The sequence below is a fragment of the Brachyhypopomus gauderio genome, chromosome 16 (genome assembly GCF_052324685.1).
Source record: "Brachyhypopomus gauderio isolate BG-103 chromosome 16, BGAUD_0.2, whole genome shotgun sequence".
NCBI lineage: Eukaryota > Metazoa > Chordata > Actinopteri > Gymnotiformes > Hypopomidae > Brachyhypopomus > Brachyhypopomus gauderio.
The window spans coordinates 18,618,973-18,638,897 of record NC_135226.1 but is presented as its reverse complement, the minus strand read 5'-3'; the positions used below and the strand labels follow the sequence as shown (position 1 = coordinate 18,638,897).

The 19,925-nt window shown below is 48.0% G+C and overlaps 4 protein-coding genes across 5 annotated transcripts in view; 3 read left to right on the top strand and 1 right to left on the bottom strand.

Moving 5' to 3' along the window:
• Positions 1 to 2,014, top strand: part of sez6b (seizure related 6 homolog b) — a 157,848-nt gene extending 155,834 nt beyond the window's left edge. Inside the window, exon 17 of the mRNA XM_076976737.1 lies at positions 105 to 2,014. Within this exon, the coding sequence (XP_076832852.1) occupies positions 105 to 134 (30 nt within the window). The 3' untranslated portion in view covers positions 135 to 2,014. The remainder of the gene's footprint in view (positions 1 to 104) is intronic.
• A 1,537-nt stretch (positions 2,015 to 3,551) lies between these two features.
• On the top strand, positions 3,552 to 5,131 carry dhrs13b.1 (dehydrogenase/reductase (SDR family) member 13b.1). The gene is made up of 5 exons (XM_076977111.1): positions 3,552 to 3,798; positions 3,910 to 4,028; positions 4,113 to 4,236; positions 4,339 to 4,665; positions 4,794 to 5,131. Exons 1-5 carry the CDS (start codon positions 3,675 to 3,677, stop codon positions 5,051 to 5,053), a joined length of 954 nt encoding a protein of 317 aa, XP_076833226.1. The 5' UTR covers positions 3,552 to 3,674; the 3' UTR covers positions 5,054 to 5,131.
• Positions 5,132 to 6,552: 1,421 nt separating this feature from the next.
• gemin4 (gem (nuclear organelle) associated protein 4) lies at positions 6,553 to 10,369 on the bottom strand. Its single transcript, XM_076976377.1, has 2 exons — positions 10,232 to 10,369; positions 6,553 to 9,841 (listed from the first exon to the last, which is right to left on the bottom strand). Exons 1-2 carry the CDS (start codon positions 10,239 to 10,241, stop codon positions 6,636 to 6,638), a joined length of 3,216 nt encoding a protein of 1,071 aa, XP_076832492.1. The 5' UTR covers positions 10,242 to 10,369; the 3' UTR covers positions 6,553 to 6,635.
• Positions 10,370 to 10,523: 154 nt separating this feature from the next.
• Positions 10,524 to 14,314, top strand: dhrs13b.2 (dehydrogenase/reductase (SDR family) member 13b.2). Of its 2 annotated transcripts, none has more exons than XM_076976379.1 (8): positions 10,524 to 10,647; positions 11,437 to 11,622; positions 11,737 to 11,994; positions 12,187 to 12,519; positions 12,742 to 13,071; positions 13,225 to 13,317; positions 13,633 to 13,655; positions 13,817 to 14,314. In XM_076976379.1, exons 3-8 carry the CDS (start codon positions 11,751 to 11,753, stop codon positions 13,823 to 13,825), a joined length of 1,032 nt encoding a protein of 343 aa, XP_076832494.1. In that variant the 5' UTR covers positions 10,524 to 10,647; positions 11,437 to 11,622; positions 11,737 to 11,750; the 3' UTR covers positions 13,826 to 14,314. The 2 variants fall into 2 exon arrangements, with proteins under 2 accessions (XP_076832494.1, XP_076832493.1); XM_076976378.1 differs by lacking the exon at positions 10,524 to 10,647 and adding an exon at positions 10,672 to 10,882 and having other exon boundaries at positions 13,817 to 14,313.
• Positions 14,315 to 19,925: the final 5,611 nt, after the last annotated feature.

Here is a 19,925-nt window from a genome sequence, read left to right as displayed (position 1 = left end):
GTTGCTCTGTTTAGATCATAATATAGCCACTGTAATCTCAAGGTTCTTGGTGCTAGTCTGTTTTCATTGCCTTTCCCAAACACTTGTTTGTTTGTGGTCTACAGGACACCAGGGAGTATGAAGTCTCCATTTAGACACACTGCTGGCGTTTGCTCTGTGGACCATAACACCTTCTTTGCCTTGTGGAAGTTCCCCCTGCATCTTTTGTAACCTCCACTGGTCTTCGTGTAGTCCTGGCCACCCGTCCCGTCCCCGTCCTGTCCTGTCCTGTCCCCCTGGCCTCTCCTGGTCTGCTGTACATATCCCGATCGTCCGAGAACTTCCACAAAGTACAGCGACATGTGTGGAGAGCAAAAGGTCTTATTTTTGTAGAGACTGGATAGTGGTGTTAAGACTGCAGCTTGTGTACAGTTTTTAATCGGGATGGAGGCTACAGAGTGAAAGACACTGACGTTCAGTCAGCTGAAGTTTCACTATAAGGATCGACTTTTTATTTCTTTTGTTTCATTGTCATGTATGTTTTTGTTTTCAGTCTTGTTGTTTCACATCTGTAGAGAAGCTGTGATGAAATGTTTGAGCAGCTTCTCATGTCTGAAACTGAAACCAGATAATCTGAGTGTGGTAAGGAAATATTATTTTGAAAAAGAAAACTGTCCATTCAATTGTCACAAAGAGTTTCTTTTCTTTGCAAATAAAGTTATGCATGTTTTATAAGTTTGTTTTTTGTTTTATTTCCACTCAAACCCGAAGCTTTCAGGTTCGGGCCGGTGGGCTAGTGTATGTTTCCTTTGAGCAATACTGTGAATACCGTAGGCCAAGAAGTTCAATTAGATTCTGTTACAAAAGTGAAAACCTGCTGTGTGACAGTGTGTGATATACCAGTGTGTATTAAAGTAATGAAGCCCAGTTTCAGAGATGGCATTAAGATAGGAAGATTCCAATACGCACAATAGCTGTGATGAAGAAATAGTCCTTCCCAGTGCCATTGTATTAATAAAATCATGACATCCTAGTCTGTAACTGCTTCTGGGTCTACATATGCCAAATGTTTCCATCTTGCATGGTGAGCTCAAATTATAAGATTATACTGCTTAACCAAAATTTTGTCCCATGCAGAAATAATACCTGTTTGGTTGGGTTATTTTTTTTATTTTTTGCATGCTGAATCCAAATATCTTTTCAGATTTTTTTTTTTATATCATTCACTTTTTGTGTTTCAGTACACTCTCATGTCAGGATGTATAGTATCGTAAAGCAGTACCCTGGGAAGTGGCGCCCCCTTGTGACTATTGGTGGACACTGAAGGGATGTTCCTGAGGTCAAATGTAGGAGAAGCTCAGATGCTGGTACGTTGTAGAACTACACTGTACATTTTAAGTGTAATAACAACCTGATCTATGAAGAAGTAATTTATGCACATTGCAAAATTTAATTGCTGTGTCACTTGAAAAGAATAAAGATTATAAAGGTAGATTTGAATTTGACGTAATCGTACTACAAGGGCCGAATGTTTTTGTTTGTGGGACAAAAACTATGGTGAAACATTGCTGCCCGATGTTAGGAGATCATTTCTTTCTTTGTTCTCAAAAATATGGGTGGAGTGTTTTAGTGGAGAGTTTTAGTTCAATTCCATCGTTAGTTTTCATATTTTTTAATAAGTTTTATACACAATAACGAGCAGCCAATGCCATCAAATATTCTTAAGCTATAAATATTTAAAGTGTACATACAATTTTACTGCTTACATGTATTATAAATTATTCTTTTCTTCAGTAATCTACAGTTCCATACCATTAACATTAATAGTAATCTTAAACATTTATGTATACATTTCCTGGTTAAAAGTATTTTGTCTTGCTTACAAATTGTCATTTAAATGTTATCAGCAATATCATTTTAATGATATCAACCGTTTTCCACCGTCTTTCTCTATGGACTGCAGTGAGTGTGTTAACCAGTGGCTTGAGCGGTATTTCAAGGAACCATTTCACATTAAACACTCCTATAAACAGTATTCCCACTGTGGTGTGTGTGTGTCGTGTGACCAGTACGATATATGCTAATTGAGTTATAGGGACGCTGCAGGTTTGCAAAGTGACCTGTGAGTTGATTTGCTATACATCCAAAGGAATGGGTGGGTCATGTTACCCATGTTCACTGATGAATACATAAGCAAAGCTCTATATATTAGAAGCTGAAATATTTTGTAGCTTACATGTGTTATTGTTTGTAAACAACAATGAAGTTGCACTTAATATATTGGGTCTTACAGTGATAAGACGGTTGTTTATACCTCAGGCCCTGTGGTATAGGAACTGTATTCTAAAGTTAATGTACAGGCACCGTGGTAATGTACACAAATTTGCATTTAAAACAAAAGGGCAGTTTTTGGAGGAATCTATAACACCTCTTTCTGTTATAACCAACGGGTGGTTCTCAACAACGTAGAAATGACAAAGATGACCTGCCTTTCTGTTTTTGATTTTATTGTATTATAATGTAATAATCTGACATATAATAAAAGAGGACTTCTTCAATAAAAAATATATATATACTCCGAAGTCCAGTTTGAGCAGGCTCTGTGTTTACTCGGATCAATTAAGTTGTACAAAATTGCTAAACATGGCTGTGCTCAACCTGTCGGTGACCTTCACTTTTGAACTGATGATAAAACTGTGAATGGATCAAGGAAACTGCTTCAGGACTCCTGGTCAACAGCAGCAGCTCTGAACTTATAAAACGGAAAATACATATATCGCTACGTCGTATTAAAGATCACAGTCCATGCCGCTCCGAGGAAAAGAGGCTGGTCTGTTTACTCCTGCACTGGGTCACCTTTGGCCCTGATAAGAGTATGATAAGAGTTTGTCACAGCAATGACTCGAGACGTTCCTGGGGTTTAAGACGACCACACAGGTTAGTAGGCAGTGTGCTTCTGCGATACGAGGTATCATCTTGTTAAGCAGCTCGCTCTCCAGAGATGTTGGCTTATGTGCTGCTATCAAGCGTCTATGCCACCGGATGCCCCACGAAACCTTCACGTCTCGTCTTGGCAGCATCGCGTGTGGTCTTCCAGCCCATAGGGGCTGTGTGATGGGTGACGTGTGCTGACACCGGTCCACGTAGCCCACACTTGTTTGGTCATGCGAACTGACATGATGTGACCTAGATACGTTTCTAAACATTTACATACAGAAAGACTACATCCAATGTGTAAATCAAAATCATTAGAAGGAACAAATTAAAAAATAACAAAACATTAAAATGAATAACTACATTTTGTATGCACAAAGTTTTATAGGTTTTTTTATATAGAGATTTTTTTATTTGCAACTTGCATGCCTTACATATAGCCTACATGCATATATGTATTTGTATAGACTATATTTTTTAAATAAACTCCTTTGAATTTTTTTAAGTCTGAGTAATTTGGTACCAGATTTTTACCGAGTCACTGTCGTTTTGGAGCAGGATACTGGTTTTTGTCCAGTGGGTGGCATTGTCCTCTCAGTAAAATAACGTCAACACCGTCACTGGATGTAGTAGTGGCTTCTGACCCCGAAACGAGTTCTCCAACCGGCTTGTCCGGTTCTGTCACCTTTGTCACCGTCTTTTTTACGCGTGCACGTTCATTTGTGTACGCGCACGGTAACGCGGACTACACATCGTTAGTCATGTCTGCTTTTATCCTGGCCGTTGGTGTTATTATCGGAGTTTGCGTTTTAATCCGTACGGTGGTGTCAGGACCGAGATGCACCAGCAAAGTGAAACTAAAGGGCAAAACGGTGGTGATTACCGGTAAGTAGGTTATATCCGTGCCGTTTCTACTCTTTATTTGATTTACACGAATGCTTCTAAGTTGAAATCTGCCGATGTTGATGAACTTTAACCTGGATGTATGAACCTCAGGCAGTAACACGGGCATCGGGAGGGAGACGGCGGTGGATCTGGCCCGGAGAGGCGCCCGGGTCATCCTGGCCTGCCGCAGCAAGGTGCGCGCTGAAGCGGCACTGGCCATCGTGAAGCGGGTGAGTTTGACACCATTTATGTGCTGAAAGGCTTTAAATCGGTGTAGTGTCTCTAAACGCCAGTGAACCAAACATTCTTTACAGGACAGCCAAAGCAATAATGTGGCGTTCATGCAGTTGGACCTGGCAAGTCAGAAGTCTGTGCGCAATTTTGCCGAGACGTTCCTGAAGTCCGAGAAAAGACTCGACATTCTCATCAACAACGCAGGTTTGATGGACTCCTGACAAACGTTATTTGAGACTTTTGGTGAACTTCCTCCACAAATATATTGTTTCTTTTACTAATACCCAAATACGGACTTTATTTTAGGTGTTTACAAGCAGGGAACAACAGAAGATGGCTTGGGCTTGATGTTTGGTGTCAATCATCTCGGTCACTTTCTTCTCACTAATCTGTTGCTAGACAGGCTGAAGGAGTGTGGTCCGAGTAGAATTATTAATGTAGCCTCAATGGTTCACACCTATGGGAACCTTGATTTCAGTCTACTCAGTGCTCACAAGGAGTTTGGGACAGGCGACTCCTTCTTGGATGTCCTGAGAATATATAACAACAGCAAGCTGTGCAATGTGCTCTTTACCCATGAGCTTGCAAACAGACTGCGAGGAACCAACGTCACCTGCTTCAGTCTCCATCCTGGTCAGTACCTGGTTTTTTCAGCATCGATAATAATGTATTTAACTTATAATTGAAGCAGGTTCCTGCAAGTCTCCGTTAAGGTCCGCTTGGTTTCGAAACGTGCCTTTGCTTGTGTGCTCGTCTCACAGGGGCGGTGAGCACCGAGTTGTCCCGCAGCCTTCGTCCAGTGGTCAAACACCTGCTGAAGCCCGTCATAGCCCTCTTCTTTAAGGATGCGTGTGCAGGCGCCCAGACTACGCTCCACTGTGCCCTGGAGGAGGGCATCGAAGGCCTGAGTGGCCGATATTTCTCCGACTGCGCCGTGAGGAAGGTTCAGCGCAAGGCCCGGGACGACGCGGTGGCCAAGAAGCTCTGGGAAGTGAGTGAGAGACTGTGCAGCTTGTCTTGAGATCTCTGCTGGCCCTTTTGTTCCTGTTTAAGACGGTGTCTTACACTTTTGCCAAATAAAGACAAGTGTGTGTGTGAATGTGTGTCATATCAGTCAACCTGTTTTATATACTCATCTAAATGTTCCGTCTCTAAATGTGTTTTTTGGAAGATGAAAAAAATCCCTTTACATTATGACCTTTCATGTGATACAATTACAAAATAGATTTGGCCCACTCAAGCAAAGAACCAACATTAGGTAAAAGTCTCACTTTGACAAACCATACTCACAGACACTGTGCTTATGCACAAACAGACCAGCCTCCACGTGTAGCGTCCCATGACACTGGGGGGTGTGTGTGTGAGGCGTGTGCCAAGTGTGATTCCACATCTAAGGCTTGTCCTTATTTGAACAGCTTCAGTTTTTACTGTAGCGAGGATCTATATCAGAGCACAGCCTGGTTAACCAATTATAAGAGAATAACCTTTCCTTTTGCAGAACAAAGGACATAACACGAGTTTCAGATCCGTAAAAATATGACACTGCGAAGTAATGGATATAGATGTGGCCAATATTTACCATGAAAATTTACTGAGATGTGGTCAGCTATGCCTGCAGGGTAAATGTCAACCCCATATTGTGAAAGAATGAACAACTGTGTAAAAAGGCAACATTCTTCACAGTTTAGACTAAATAGTAAGTTTTCTTCCTAAGACACACATTCCTCAAGCCTTTGACAAAAAGACCCTCTAGGATATGTAACTATAGTCCACATATCAAGTGCCAGTCACAACACCAACTGCAAACAGATGATGAGAACGTTATCACTGGAACATGAACATGAAACAACAAAACATCTCAGGAACCTTCACTGTCTAGTGAGGATCCATTTTTCTTGGTACCATGTTTAAATACTATAGCATGACATTCAAGTATGCTGCAACAAATACAAAAGATTGGTGATGGAACAACGATGAAAATATTTTTCTCAGGATAATATTTGACAAGTTATCTTAAAGATACTTCACCATTATGTTTCACAGTAAGTTCTCAACCTTGTTCAAATTTTTCACTTTACATTGGAATATGACAATATAAATAACTACAGAACAATTGATCTGCATTGGATTAAAGACGAGTGTCTATTTTACCTACCGCTTAATTACACTTTGGGAACCTCCTCATAATGGTTTGTGGTATATTGTGTTGCGTTACTGAGAAGACAGGTTGCTTTCATGAGTAAAACTCATGAATTTCAGCATATTGTGTCTAAAAACGAACAATATATGACCCCTTATGCCTAAAGAGTGCAAGCTCTGCACTGGTAGTGTGTTTCACAGTACTTTGTCTCCTTCATGACTATTTATAGATTTAGATATATTTGCATAATTGCATCTATGAGTGCAATTACAGAGGTACAGTATAATAAAGTTGTATTCTAATGCTAGAGTACTATTGCTATTTTAATATTTTTTTCTGGTACAACCATTAAGAACACAACAAGACAATGCTGTCTGCATCTCAATTTATTCTGTGAAAAGGAAGAAAAAAAAGTAAGTAAATGAATTTAACTGAAAGTAACATCTTATTTCCTGGCTCAGTCTCATAGCTGAGCGATCTTCTGGTGCAGGACAGTGCTCATATCTGCACACTGCAGGTTGTCTGTGATGGTGGTGAGGAAATGGCGTGTATTCGCTCTCTGTAAGGCGCTGCAGCTCTTCGGATAGGCAGCCTGAATGGCCTCGTAGTGGGACAGGATTTCCAGCGCGCACAGAAACAGAGGCTCCGCCTCCCCGGGCATCAGAGGCTCCGCCCCTGTGGGCATCATCACCTGCACGTGCATTGCGTGGCAGTACAGCTGAGTCAACACGAACAGAACCTCCTGGTTGAGAGGCTCACCCTCCGGGGTGGCGGCGGGCGGCAGGGGCAGCTTGTCCTTCAGAGAGCCGACGATGGCCTTTAGGGCGGCGGCGTAGAGCCGGCTGACGTGCGCCCAGCCCTGACGGGGCAGCCAGCCATCGCAGCTGGAGCCGCAGAGCAGCTGGAACACGCGTAGCATCAGCACGGAGAGGCGCATGTCACACGCAAACGGACGGAGGTCGAGGAACGGGAGGAAGTCCACGTACTCCAGAGAGTACGGCGCGTGGAGCTTCTCCGACCGCAGGAGCTCTCGCAGCACCTCCAGAAGTCTGTGCCACTCAGCGACGGTGCACCAGGGCAGGGCCTGCGACAGTGCCACCAGCAAACCCTTGCCAAACATGTTTACTTGCTCCGGGTCCAGCAAGTTCAGACAGAGACTGGCCAGCATCGTTTCCCGAGCGAGATCGGAAAGGCAACAGCACTCCACCCACGCCAACAGGCCTGTGCCTTGTCCGTAGTGGGGCGATTCCAAGCCAGACCACTCCTGTTCTGAAAGCTCGCACACAGCCATGAGGGAGCTTGGCACTTCGTATTTGAAGTGCTCTCCCCACACTTCCTTGAGGCGAAAGCGGACAGTCCAGTCAAGTTCTTGCACTCTCGCGTACAGCCAGGAGAGAGCCCTGGACCAAGCGCCCGGAGCTAGAGCCACTTCCTTGCCAACTGCCTTTCCCAGCGTGGTCAGAACAGAGATCAACAGTTCTTTCGTTTCGATGGAAACGACTGCGTCACGCTCTAAGGGCTGCTCCCAGCATCTACTACTGGCATTCAGGAACTGAGAGAGACAGTAGAGCAGAGGGAAAGGAGAACAGCTCATTACCCAGGGAGCCCTGTCCCCGGAGAAGACATGGACCAGAGCACACTGGAGAACCCGGAGGCACAACTCAAGGCTGCAGGAGCCAGGGGCCGAGGACAGGTAAGGCAGGACAAACGCACGAACGCATTCCTCAGGTGGGAGGAAGCTGACGACCTCTCCCGCGTGGCCGGCCATGCCGGGCTCCATCAGGGCGGACAGGAAGCGGAGGAACTGGTCTTCCTCTTGGGGCGAAGAGAGTCTGTTCCACGCGGCGGCCCGCAAACATTCGCACAGCAAGCTACGCTCGTGTCTCGCCGCCTCCCCCTCTCCGGCCGCCGGGCCCACGAGGCCAGGGAGCTGCTGCAGGATATGGACGAAGAGCCGGTCGGCGCCGACGTTCACCACGGCCGCGCGGCAGCACCGGCGCAGGGCTGCCTCGGGGTTCTGGAAGGCGACGCGAGCCACTGCGTGCACGGCCGAGCTCAGGCTGCCCTGGCCCCCTCCCCGCGACCCCCCCTGCACGATGCAGTTGAAGGCCAGGTTGAGTTCCTCCTCATAGCCCGCCGTCACCGAGCTGGGCAGGAGGCCGTGCAGACCTCTCCGTGACAAGGCAAGAACTTCAGAAAGTATCACATTCCTGTCAGTTAAAGGCAGCTGGCAGAATATGTCCACAATAATGTCCTTCAGCTTCTTAGACTGCTTTCCATCAACATCACTCTGGCATTTGGCTAGAAGAGTGGAGACTAACGTCATAACAAGGTCTTTCTGCTGAAACACACCTTTGTTTCTCTCTATACAGCTTAGCCACGTCGACTCGTTGAAAGTGAGGCTCAGTTTGGACGCATAAAGTTTAGGAAGGTCCTGGAACCCCTTTAGGTTATTATCAATAATTGCCGTGGCAACACACTCTATGTCACTAGAAGGACTTACAGGTACGGTGAAAGACAAAGACGCAAGAAAGTCTTTCAAAACTGCTTTCAAACTGTTCATTGACTGGTCATCTCCATCCAGGCCGTCAGACGACGACAGCTGCTCTAAAGACCCAAGAACCCTACATATACTATATTTGCAACGTACCGCTAAGACACTAGCGTCACTAGCAGGTACCCTGAGTAATCCCCTCTCTTCCCATGTGCATGTCATTCCAAGTGTCATCTCTACGGCTTGGATAAAGGTCATTCCACATGGTTTCCTCTGAGCAGGAGAGACGGCAGCTGCAAGGTCGCGCTGGGATTCTCGTACGGCCTCAATTAGGTCATTTCCCTCCAACAGGTCATTCCTCCTGCGCTGAGTCACTAACCAGACAAGGTTGTGTAGTTTCACCTCCACTGGGAGGACAGTGGCGTGGTCCAACAGATAGGAGGTGTACAGCATGTCCAGACAGTTGGAAAGGGCAAAGTAACACAGCTCTGAGGAGGTCACGTGCTCTTTCACGTCACTCAGTCCTCGGAACAGGACGGACGCAACGCACGTGGAGGATTCCGGATCGGGCTTAAAGCGTTTAGACGCACGTGAGGAGCAGTCAGTGAGGTTCTGGGCGGCGCGGGCACACCGGGCGGTGAAGACCCGGTCCAGGTTGTCCTCCACGTCCCGCCTGCCCCTCAGCAGCTCCCAGCACACGTCCAGCAGGAGCCTCACGTCTGCTTGCGTGACCCCCATCGTCACGTGTCTCACCAGCCTCTCCAGCTCCGCGCACTGCTCGGCCGCCCCGAAGCAAAGCAGCAACTCGACGTAGGTTGTGGAGCAGCCCACGGACTTGACCAACTCGAACAATGCCGCGTGACTCATGGGAGGGAGGCTATTTTGAACGGCAAACAGCGGGTTTTCCCTCCAGCTGATGTCAACGTCCTCCTCCGCCTCCGTCTCCAAAACCTTGCTCCACACGATACACACAATCCTCTTTCTCCACTGAAGCCTGTCCTGGTTGTCTACACACAACTGGCCACATATCTCGGTGACCGCCTTCACGACAGGACGTCCAACACGCTCCCAGTCCTCCTTCCTCAAAGCAGAAAACGGCTCCGGCTGGCATAACTGACCGGCCAACAGAAACCCACCCTGCAAGACAGCGGTCTTCTCACAACTTTGCCAGGATCCTGAATGAAAGGGAGAAAAGTCACACCATAAGGACGTTATTTCCATGGGTTGTGTCCTACACCACTGTGTTCAATATGCTTTTGAACCCCACAACACATTAACACACGATAAACAACAACGCAAAGTATGTGAAGCTGATTGAATAGTGACAGAGAAAGGCAAGCTTTTACAAAACAACAGCTAGCTAGCTACAATTATTAGGCTAGCACTACGACTGGAATAATAGCTAACATATTTTACGTAATAAAGTATATATAGTAACAACTAGCCAGACGACCGTCGTCATAGAAACAGGTGACGGTGGCAGGTAGAACCTCTCACAGGTCACACAGCTAGCTAAGTTAAATAATAGCGAAGTTAAATAAAAAAACAAATAAAAATTGTATTACCTTGGTCCATTTTTGCGTTGCTTGCAACTATCCAAAGTCCGAATAATTAAACAAAAATAGCTAGATACCTAGATTTAACTCTACTGCGTTAGGATGTTCAGCTAACATCACATCAACGTTTCCTTCCCTAAACAAAGCCTGAAGAACTAGCAGGCAGCGTTTCATTTGGTCAAATTGAGCTGCTGGTTTCCATCCACTTTAATTTGTGTTATTCGCAATATAAAAATCGCTTTTTTTTGTAACTCAGTTTGTCACGCGGAGTGAACTTCACACAGCGAGTCACTCCGTGGACACTTCCGCACCACCGAGTGCAGACAGGAGTGAGCCTGCAGTTCGGTGGCGCCCTCTGGCGGTCAATTCACTTCATGCAGTCCATGTCATACCACGGTCTCGTTTTTAAGCACTTTTCCGACCAGGTAAAATATAATCTGGGTTATTAAAGTAATCACACCTTCTTAAGAGCACGTTAATCACACGAGAAGTGCGTTGGGCGTGAGTTTCGTCCCGGGACGTGTGCAAAACGGCTGAAATGAAAGTGAAAGTAGCTTTATTTGCATGGCGGTTTCTTTCCTCTCCGAGTTGGGTTCTCTAAAGGACAGTTTATCATGATTATTTCGTTTAGGGGCATTTTACTTGCATTATTATTTTCAGGTAGGTGATGGTTTCATTTACGTTTCATAAATATGCCATAACTGCACGTCACGTCAGACTCCCCTCTGCCGTACTGCCATAACCATAACTACTCCAACACAACTGTGATCTTTAGGACAACACATCCTTACTAGTATTTTTTCAGACTCGAAAGAGTTGTTTTTTTAATAATCTGATATGCATTAACGTCAACTGTGTTTTAATCTTGTAATATTAATACGAGGCATGAGGGTTAATTTCATTTCATTTTTGTTTATTTCTATGCTCATCAAATAGTGAGTAGTGATGTAAATTAGTATACGTGTGGAGCATTATGTGATGAGATATTAGTTTATCGATATGCTTCAACTAAAATTTTTATTGGAATAATAAATTGGAATAGAGTAATTAACACGAGTAATACTGTGAGGATTAGGAAATACCTGTATAGAATACACAAAACCGGAAATGGAAACCTATAAGGTAGCATTTTTCGACAAAGCAGCACAACGCGCCATAACACCAGTCATGGTCACCAGGTTTCCCTTAATATGTACCACTCTGTTTATGAACAGGAATATGTGGGTCTCAGCCGGGGCGAAATATCCAATGGCTTCCGTGTCAGTTTGTGGATGAGACAATACGAATAAATGAAGAGGGCCACAGAGAGACTAAATACCACCACCGAGATGCGATCCTGCAGTTCGGCCAATCAGGAGACCCTCCTGTAAACCCCAACACCATTACCTTTCTCGTCACAAGTGAGTGTGTAAAACATCCCACTGAGATTCTTCACACCAAGTCGAAGGTGACATAACCTTTATGATTTATTAAGACTTTGGCTAAACGGACTCTTGTGTGGTTGCGTGCTACAGCTTCAAAGGTGGATATGCGGCGCTACGTAGAAGGAGACGAGAACACGCTGCAGTGTGAGATCCGTAGATACAGCACCGGTGGTATTGTCATGCGCTGGCCTGGTCTGGGCGCTCAGGAACACGACAGCTGGTTCACCTGCGCTCTCCACCACTCTCAGGAGCGCTTCGTCATCACCACCTTCCTGAGGCACACGCCCGCGGGTGGAGACTCCACCCAGTGGATTCATGTTGGAGACCGGGACCTTCTGTCCACTTCAGGTAACCGCAGTGATCGCCATTTGGAACCAAAGTCTTCCTCGTGTTAAAGATGCATGAGGCGCGATTAACTTGCGTTCGTTCGAACGTTGGTGGAAAATGCCTCGTGTTGTTTGAGGCGGCGCTGTGACGTCGACAGGTTTGACCCTGGGGTTCGTCTTTTAAGGCCTGTGTGACCTCCTCTCTCTCCGGCAGCGGTGATGGCGGTCCTGACCACCACCCCCGTGGTGCACGCGGGCCTCTTGAAGGATAAGACCCTGCACTGTCAGTTCTTCGTGGATCACAAGCAGGCCAACGTGACGGTGCAGTGGTGGTTTCAGCGGCGTGGCGAGCGCACCAAGCTCTTCACCCACTCCAGCCGCACGGGGCACAGCGAGGGCAAGGGCGTGTCCATCAGAGGCCTCTCCAACGCAGGCAACGCCTCCCTGAAGCTCCCCCCGATCACGCAAGCCAGCGAGGGCACCTACACGTGCTCCGTGCTTGTGCCCCCGCTCTACGCCAGCCAGGACAACATCCTGAGCATTATGGGTAAATAAGAGCATGCGTTACAGCATGCACACAAATAAAATCTTCAAAAAATTGTTTGGCAATAAGCATCAGTATTAACACCGAATGGAAATGAGAGCTGAAAATTCCTTAACTTTCTTCTTTCTAGAAAGTAGCCATGTTATGAGTTAGAACGTAGAACGTAACATGTTATCATTGTGTTATTGTTGTTTTTGTTGTGTTTGTTCTCCCACGTTTGCTCAGAGCCACCACGAGTGTCGGTGAACGTGGGCCCGTCCTTGGCGTTGACCCTGGGCTCCGAGCAGAAGGTGAGCTGCGACGCCCAGGGATACTACCCGCTGGACGTGACCATCGAGTGGCTGCGTGAGCCGCTGGACTCCAGCTTCATCCCAGAGGTGCTGAAGAACATCTTGTTCTCCAGCCACCGCCACCACCAGGACGGCACCTTCTCCCTCTCCGCCTTCTTCCTCCTGCAGCCCAGCCTGGACGACTCGGGGTACAAGTACACCTGCCGGGTTCAACATCAGGCCCTTCTCACGCCAGTCCGCAAGTCCTTCACCCTCACTGTCACAGGCAAGATACCAAGGACATGGCCTCTCATGAGTTTGTAATAGTTCTGTAATGGTATTAGGAAACTCCCGAACATACCGTATGTTTGCCACTAGATGGCACTACAGTTACGATTATTAATGTTGTGCACAATGTTGTCTTCCGCTGCCGTCTCAGAACAAGACAGTACACTGTGGTACATATCTGTGTTTGGATTCATCATCTTCATGATAGGAATTCTGGTATGGCTGATACCACAGCTAATTGCTGGTAAGTTGTTGAATTATTATTTAATGTAACTATTGAAAATGATCTCAAGTTATTATTTATAGGATTGTTCAATAGTTAAATATGCATATTATCCTTTGGTGATATATAAATCATTTTTGTAGATCATAGTCTGTATATTAGTATTTTAAATATACAGAACTGTTTATTACAACACAAGATTATTAGCTAGTCCTCCATTTTGTTTAGATCTCCCTATAAAGTGTTCTGATTTTGTTATCTGCATTAAATGTGAAAGGCATATATCATTTTTAAAACTCCAGTTTGTAATAAATTACACACATTTCTGTCTTGCAGCAAAACGAAACTCGGCAAGAAAGGTGAGAAGTCCAGCAACTTTAAAAAGCTGTAAATTTACATCTAATTGGTAACGTGGCTACATTGATACTGTGTAAGAATGTGCTGAGGCTGGTAATGTGTGTTTGTCCTGTGTCCAGTCTTGGTTTGCCCAGTCTGTTTACGCAGTGTCCTCTGTGTGCAGATGTACTAATGTCTTCCCTCCATGGAGACAGACGACGGCAAGTCTCCCAAGTTCTCCTTCCACCTCCTCTGAGCTCGAATCCGGCTCCACAGAGGAGGTGCTGCACTCAGAGGTGGTTACGAAGGCTCTTCTCTGGTCTCAGACGAACTACTTTACACTGGTTGATGGAGAAACGCGTGAGAAGGAATGCCATCACAATGTCTCTTGAACTTTGCGACAGCTGCCAGAATGCTGTCCCCCGTAACAAGCAAACGAGTGTGCACAGTTGGGTAATGATTATGAGTTCATGGTTTTAATTCTTCTGCTCATTTAAATTGCATTTTTGGGGAATTGGTAAGATATTCCAGTTGACTAGATATGTGAAAATAGTCTGGACCCTAATTTAGAATTATGTTTACACTTTTAGATTGTTGGAGTAATTTAATAACATAATTAAATGGATCATTAAGCAAGTGACACTCTTACACACTAAATAAACAGAAATGTAAAATTCTATGTTTGAATCTGTACTTAATGCTGCTGTACTGAAGTCTTGCACACGAAACAGGAAGAACACGAGGGATGCTGGGGTCATGGTGGGGGGGTTGTCTTCCCCTCCAGCTGAAACACGACGCCTGACTCGCGGTCCTGGGGGGTATTCTAGGCCAAACACTCACCTTTGCCTGTAGCACAACAGTGCTGCCCCCCCCCCACCCCTCAACCCCAGCTAGCCGCCTGCTATTAACACTTCTCTCAGGAATGGCAGCTGTTCCTCAGGGCCACTTGGTTCCATTACCCCCCTCCACCCCCCCCACCCTCCACCCCCACCCTCCTCCACCCCCCCCTCCACCCCCACCCCATGCCTCCCTCTGTCTTTTGGTATCTCTCTGCCTAACCATCAATCACCCATCTGCACTGAAGTCCATGCTTTAAGACGTTATTTCCTGCTACTGAGAATTCGTCCTTCTTAATATAAACATATTCACAATCACCTTGTGTCAGACTCTTAGCTTTGGCCGACGTGTTACATTCCTTTTTAATGGTCAATTGTTGTCAGCGTTAGTCCTGAGCTGTGTGGGCACTCAGGGGATGAGCAGCTTGTTAAACGCAGGGACACGGGCCCGACATGCCTGTCAGGTCAGCAGTCTGCGGCAAGGCGGGTCAGCGCTCAGCCTGGCCGGGTGGCACTATGGAAACGGCAGGTCCAGCACCATCAGGACAGCCATGACTCCTCCCACACCCCCTCCGCCAGTTTCCATTCACGAGCTGACATTTCGTAGGCGATACAAAACGCCACCTTTTCACTTTTGGCCTCTGTAATGCACCGTGGAAGTTAAGAGCTCGGAAACCGAGCTCCACACAAACACCCCCCCCCCCTTCCCCCGCATTGCGTTGCTGCGTTCGTTAACCCGGGCTGCGCTGAAGGCGTCCGGGCCCTCCGGCCCGCGCCTCTCTCAGCACCAGAACATGTGGCCCGACCACTAATGGGAGGAAAAACACGAAGGCCTGGAACGCTCTGGGAGGTTGAGCTGAGCTGTAAAAGGGGCTGGGGAGGGGCGTTTGGGGTCCAGAGACTGCAGCACGTTGGCAGGGAGCACACCTGCACGCCTGCTGACGGAGCCGTGACCCCTATGGAAGCCTGGAATGACTGAACTGGAGAATTTGCGAACCGAACGGTTCTCTCGTGCAGAGCACGAGGTCTGGTTGAGCGCTTCAGGAAATGGGTCTCGTTTGGTTCTGCCCAGCTTGGAGAGGTCGGAAATGTTGGCACTTCATTTTGGGTTGTTCCAGGCATGAGGAGTTTGGTTTGCGGTGCCATGTACACATAATAAATTTGTCGTCTTGACTTTCCTGGATGGTCTAACGGTGGTCGGCGTTCGTGTTTTTTCTGGGATAAATGTCAGTTTCTCTCCCTTTTTCTTTCCTTTATTTTGCTTTCCTTGTCTTTCCCAAGCAGCTCTCTGCTTCTTAAATGATGTGGTTGGGTGTGAATGCACATCTGTGTGTGTGTGTGTGTGTGTGTGTGTGTGTGTGTGTGTGTGTGTGTGTGTGCGTGTGGTTTTGTTTACTCCTTGTATTGCACATCCTGTCCCCAAGAGGTTGGCTACCAGTGTGTGGACTCCGGTTGAGGGGTCCGGTTGAGGGGTCCGGTTGAGGGGTCCGGTTGAGGGGTCCGGTTAAGGGACATCCCCTCCTCTCAGCTCAGCTGGCGTGACCCGCCATGGCACCGCTCCACTCTCTGCTCCACTATCGCTCCTGCGTGGAGTGGGCATGTGAAGGGCCTCCGTCTGCCTCTCTGCGTCATCTGTCTGCGCTCTCAGACTTCAACTCCGAGACTGACAGCGTGCACAAGCGTGTAAACACCCCCCCCCCCCCCATCACCCTTCCCACGTCTGACAGCATGCGTCTCCCAGAGTTTCTAATCCTGGTCATTGCCACAGGACCAGCTGCCACAACTGGGTTATTTCCTTTAGCCTGAGAAATGGTCGTCTTGAAACCCAGTGTGCGTTTCTGGCGGGACCGTCTTGCCTGGCCACAGTGAAGGTCATGAACGTTCCTTCCACCGCCGGGGGGGCACAGCCTCATATAGACGCTCGTGCTCCCAAATAAGGTTCTATGCTGCTCACCTTCTGGCTACAGATTTATTGAATGAAGAAGAGAAGACAGATTACCGTCAACCCCAGTGAGCTGCTCGGCTAATAAAGTGTATTAATAGGCAGAAGACAGAAGCACAACCCCACAGAATCATGTGTTTTCTATCAATGTGGCTAAACATCAGAACATCTGAAAAACGACTCTTATGTTTGACTGTATGCCTGTAAGTGATATTGGTGCAGACACAGGTACAGACTCATGCTATGTATGTCTGCACCGCCCCCTAGACATCTGAGCGTACGGCGTGTGTTGCATTAGTCGTATTGTTAGAGCGGTTCCGTGGTCTCTTTGGTAAATGGCTTGCAGCTGATCTGCATAGGGATTAACAGTGTACTATGAGAGAGGTCACGACCTTTAAGGTTTTAATGGCGATATCCAACTCTGGGACTGTGAGAGTTTAACTGGTCTAAGGTATCATAGCAACCATTGCTTTGAGGTTGATGTTTATTAGTTTGTGTGGGTAAACACAGTGTATTCTCTCCCGAGACCCCACCCCCTGTGGGTGTCTGCTTTAGCAGGCCCCGCCCACACGGGCTCCGTAGCACAGAGGGGGATGTTGTGCTGCTCCGTCTGCAGATCCGTGTTAAATGAAGTCCAACTAAGAAAACAGAGGCGTGGTGAGAGTGTTGAAACCAAAAGCACATCTTTGCTCTGTCCCAGCCGAGGGAGACGTAGAGCGGATGGGGGAACGTGGTGGGGGTCGCACGCTGATGACCTCACGAAACACGCGCTCCACTCGTCGGCACTGACCATATACCATGGGCCTCTCCAGCTCCGGGTTCGTCTCGCCCGCGCAGACGCTTTGAAACTCCGCAGACGGGGCAGCGATCGGAGGCGAAGCTGTCGGTGAGCAGGAGGGGAGGGTGACGCCGTCGTTCTGACGGGTCGTTCTGACGGGTTGCTCTGACGGTTCGTTCTTTCTTTCGCGCGGCTCCACTTTAATGCGGCTCTGCGCTGTAATTTAAGGTCGGCTGTTTTCAGTCGTCTGTTATTGCGCCTCAGTAGGCTGAGGGTGCGACGTTGGAAGCGTAGAAACAAACCCACCCATGTTCACGACTCTCCTCCGCGCTCTCCCGCCCCTGACCAAAGACCTTTGGCCCGTTCTAAAAAGAAGGAGTTGTACCTGCCAGGACTCCTGACGCTTTTGTAGTGGTTAGGCTCGTAATCTATCCCGCATGGCTTTTTTTTCTTTTTTTGCGAGTTGCCGGGAAGGCAGGAGAGGTGTGTCAGCTCGGTTCTGGGAGCGAGCGGTGGAGTGGAGCACCAGCTGAGGGGGGCAAAGGTCAAGAGGAGGCCCTCCTCCTCTGCTGTATTACCCCAGAAGGGTCACGAGGCTAAATTCCCAGGCAGTAAAGCAGGGTGCCGGGGTGGAAAAGTATGCGTGGCCGGCCCCCTCGGTCTCCCCCCGCCCTCACTGTCTCAACGCGGGTCCACCGTCTCCCCATCAACCCACTGGACCCACTGCTGGGAAGTGAGGTCATACCCATTTTATCTGGGCTGTTAGGGGGCCAGAACCTCTTCCCACCCCCTTTTTCATTTCCTTGACTGTCTGTTTATCTTTCTGGCCCTCTTTCTCTTACTCAGCTTCTGATTCAGCCTTTCTCCCTTCCTCCCGCTTTCTCTCTTTATCTCTTTTTTATATTTGTATAGCCACATGTTTATCTCTCTCTCTCTCTCTGTCTCTGGGTCTCTCACCCTAGTGCTAAGCTCTCCTTCAAACTGTTTTTAAACTCTTCTAAGTGGTAGTCAGAGCGTCATTAGCAGCCGTGGCGCCATCGGGTCTTCACAGCTCTCCTGCCCTCTATAACGGGTGGTGTAAATCAGGAACCTCAGGCTGTCAGGGAGGCTCTGAGTGGGGAGGTTCTGAGGCTGGACCACTCCTGCTCCTGTGTACATATGTCATGTGTCCCCCACTGGTTTAATTATACGCACTTGGCCTGTGTCCCCATTCATGGCGGTACGTTCCTTCCGTTCGTCCCCCTGCCTCTGGGTACGGGGACGATCAGCTGAGAGGCAGTGTCTCGTTTGTCTTAGCCATCAAGAGTCTCCGAACTCTATGCTAGACGCTGCCGTTCTAAGAGCAGACTAGAAGCTAACCTCTCTGTCCCTCCACCCCACCACACCCACAAAGGCTCTGTCTTCTTGTCTGTGCTTATCATTTAAAGAATGACAGACACCCAGCAGCTCACCCACCCCAGGACCACCTGCTGTCATCAAGTCCCCACTGTCCCCTCCTTATTACAGCATTAACACCAGGGACACCACCAATACAGCAGGGACACACACCACCATTACAGCAGGGACACACACCACCATTACAGCAGGGACACACACTACCATTACAGCAGGAACACACACCACCATTACAGCAGGGACACACATCACCATTACAGCAGGGACACACACCACCATTACAGCAGGGACACACATCACCATTACAGCAGGGACACACACCACCATTACAGCAGGGACACACACCACCATTACAGCAGGGACACACACACCACCATTACAGCAGGGACACACACCACCATTACAGCAGGGACACACACCACAATTACAGCAGGGACACACACCACCATTACAGCAGGGACACACACCACCATTACAGCAGGGACACTCACCACCATTACAGCAGGGACACACACACCACCATTACAGCAGGGACACACACCACCATTACAGCAGGGACACACACCACCATTACAGCAGGGACACACACACCACCATTACAGCAGGGACACACACCACCATTACAGCAGGGACACACACCACCATTACAGCAGGGACACACACACCACCATTACAGCAGGGACACACACTACCATTACAGCAGGGACACACACCACCATTACAGCAGGGACACACACACCACCATTACAGCAGGGACACACACACCACCATTACAGCAGGGACACACACTACCATTACAGCAGGGACACACACCACCATTACAGCAGGGACACACACTACCATTACAGCAGGGACACACATCACCAATACAGCAGGGACACACAAATGCTACTGATGGCACTGTTTCAGCACACTGGACACAGTGTTGGTAAAGAGGCCTGCAGAGGCTTTAAATCAAAGCGTTTCTTCATCACCCTGTTCACACACGCCACCGTCCAGCCCAGCTCTGCCAAAGGCCCCGCAGATCCGGTCCGAAACGGGGAAGAGCCCGCAACCTTGCTGCACATGACAGGTGAGCACACACTGGCTTGCAGGAGGGCCCTGGTGGGGCCGCGTGTCCCTCTGATTCATCACACACATCAGCCCCGCGTTGGCTCTGGGCTCCCACGTGCACTGTGGGGCCTGTCGGTGAGAACGTGAGTGAGCTGAGTTGAGACAACACTCCACGTCTGCCGTCGTTCCTCACGTGCGCCGCGTACTCGCTCACGTGCTCGCGCATGCATAGTTCACCTCACCCGTATAACGTGCGCCGCGTGAAACGTCTACAGCAGGTCGTTGTCTC

What these genes read in the sequence shown, in the direction of transcription:
- dhrs13b.1 (XM_076977111.1), top strand. Translation starts at nt 3,675, where the DNA reads ATGTCTGCTTTTATCCTGGCCGTTGGTGTTATTATCGGAGTTTGCGTT. An exon ending in CAAAACGGTGGTGATTACCG is followed by an intron (nt 3,799 to 3,909) that starts GTAAGTAGGTTA and finishes TATGAACCTCAG; the next exon opens with GCAGTAACACGGGCATCGGG. An exon ending in CTGCTTCAGTCTCCATCCTG is followed by an intron (nt 4,666 to 4,793) that starts GTCAGTACCTGG and finishes CTCGTCTCACAG; the next exon opens with GGGCGGTGAGCACCGAGTTG.
- dhrs13b.2 (XM_076976378.1), top strand. Translation starts at nt 10,837, where the DNA reads ATGATTATTTCGTTTAGGGGCATTTTACTTGCATTATTATTTTCAG. An exon ending in CATTACCTTTCTCGTCACAA is followed by an intron (nt 11,623 to 11,736) that starts GTGAGTGTGTAA and finishes TGCGTGCTACAG; the next exon opens with CTTCAAAGGTGGATATGCGG. An exon ending in CTTCACCCTCACTGTCACAG is followed by an intron (nt 13,072 to 13,224) that starts GCAAGATACCAA and finishes CTGCCGTCTCAG; the next exon opens with AACAAGACAGTACACTGTGG.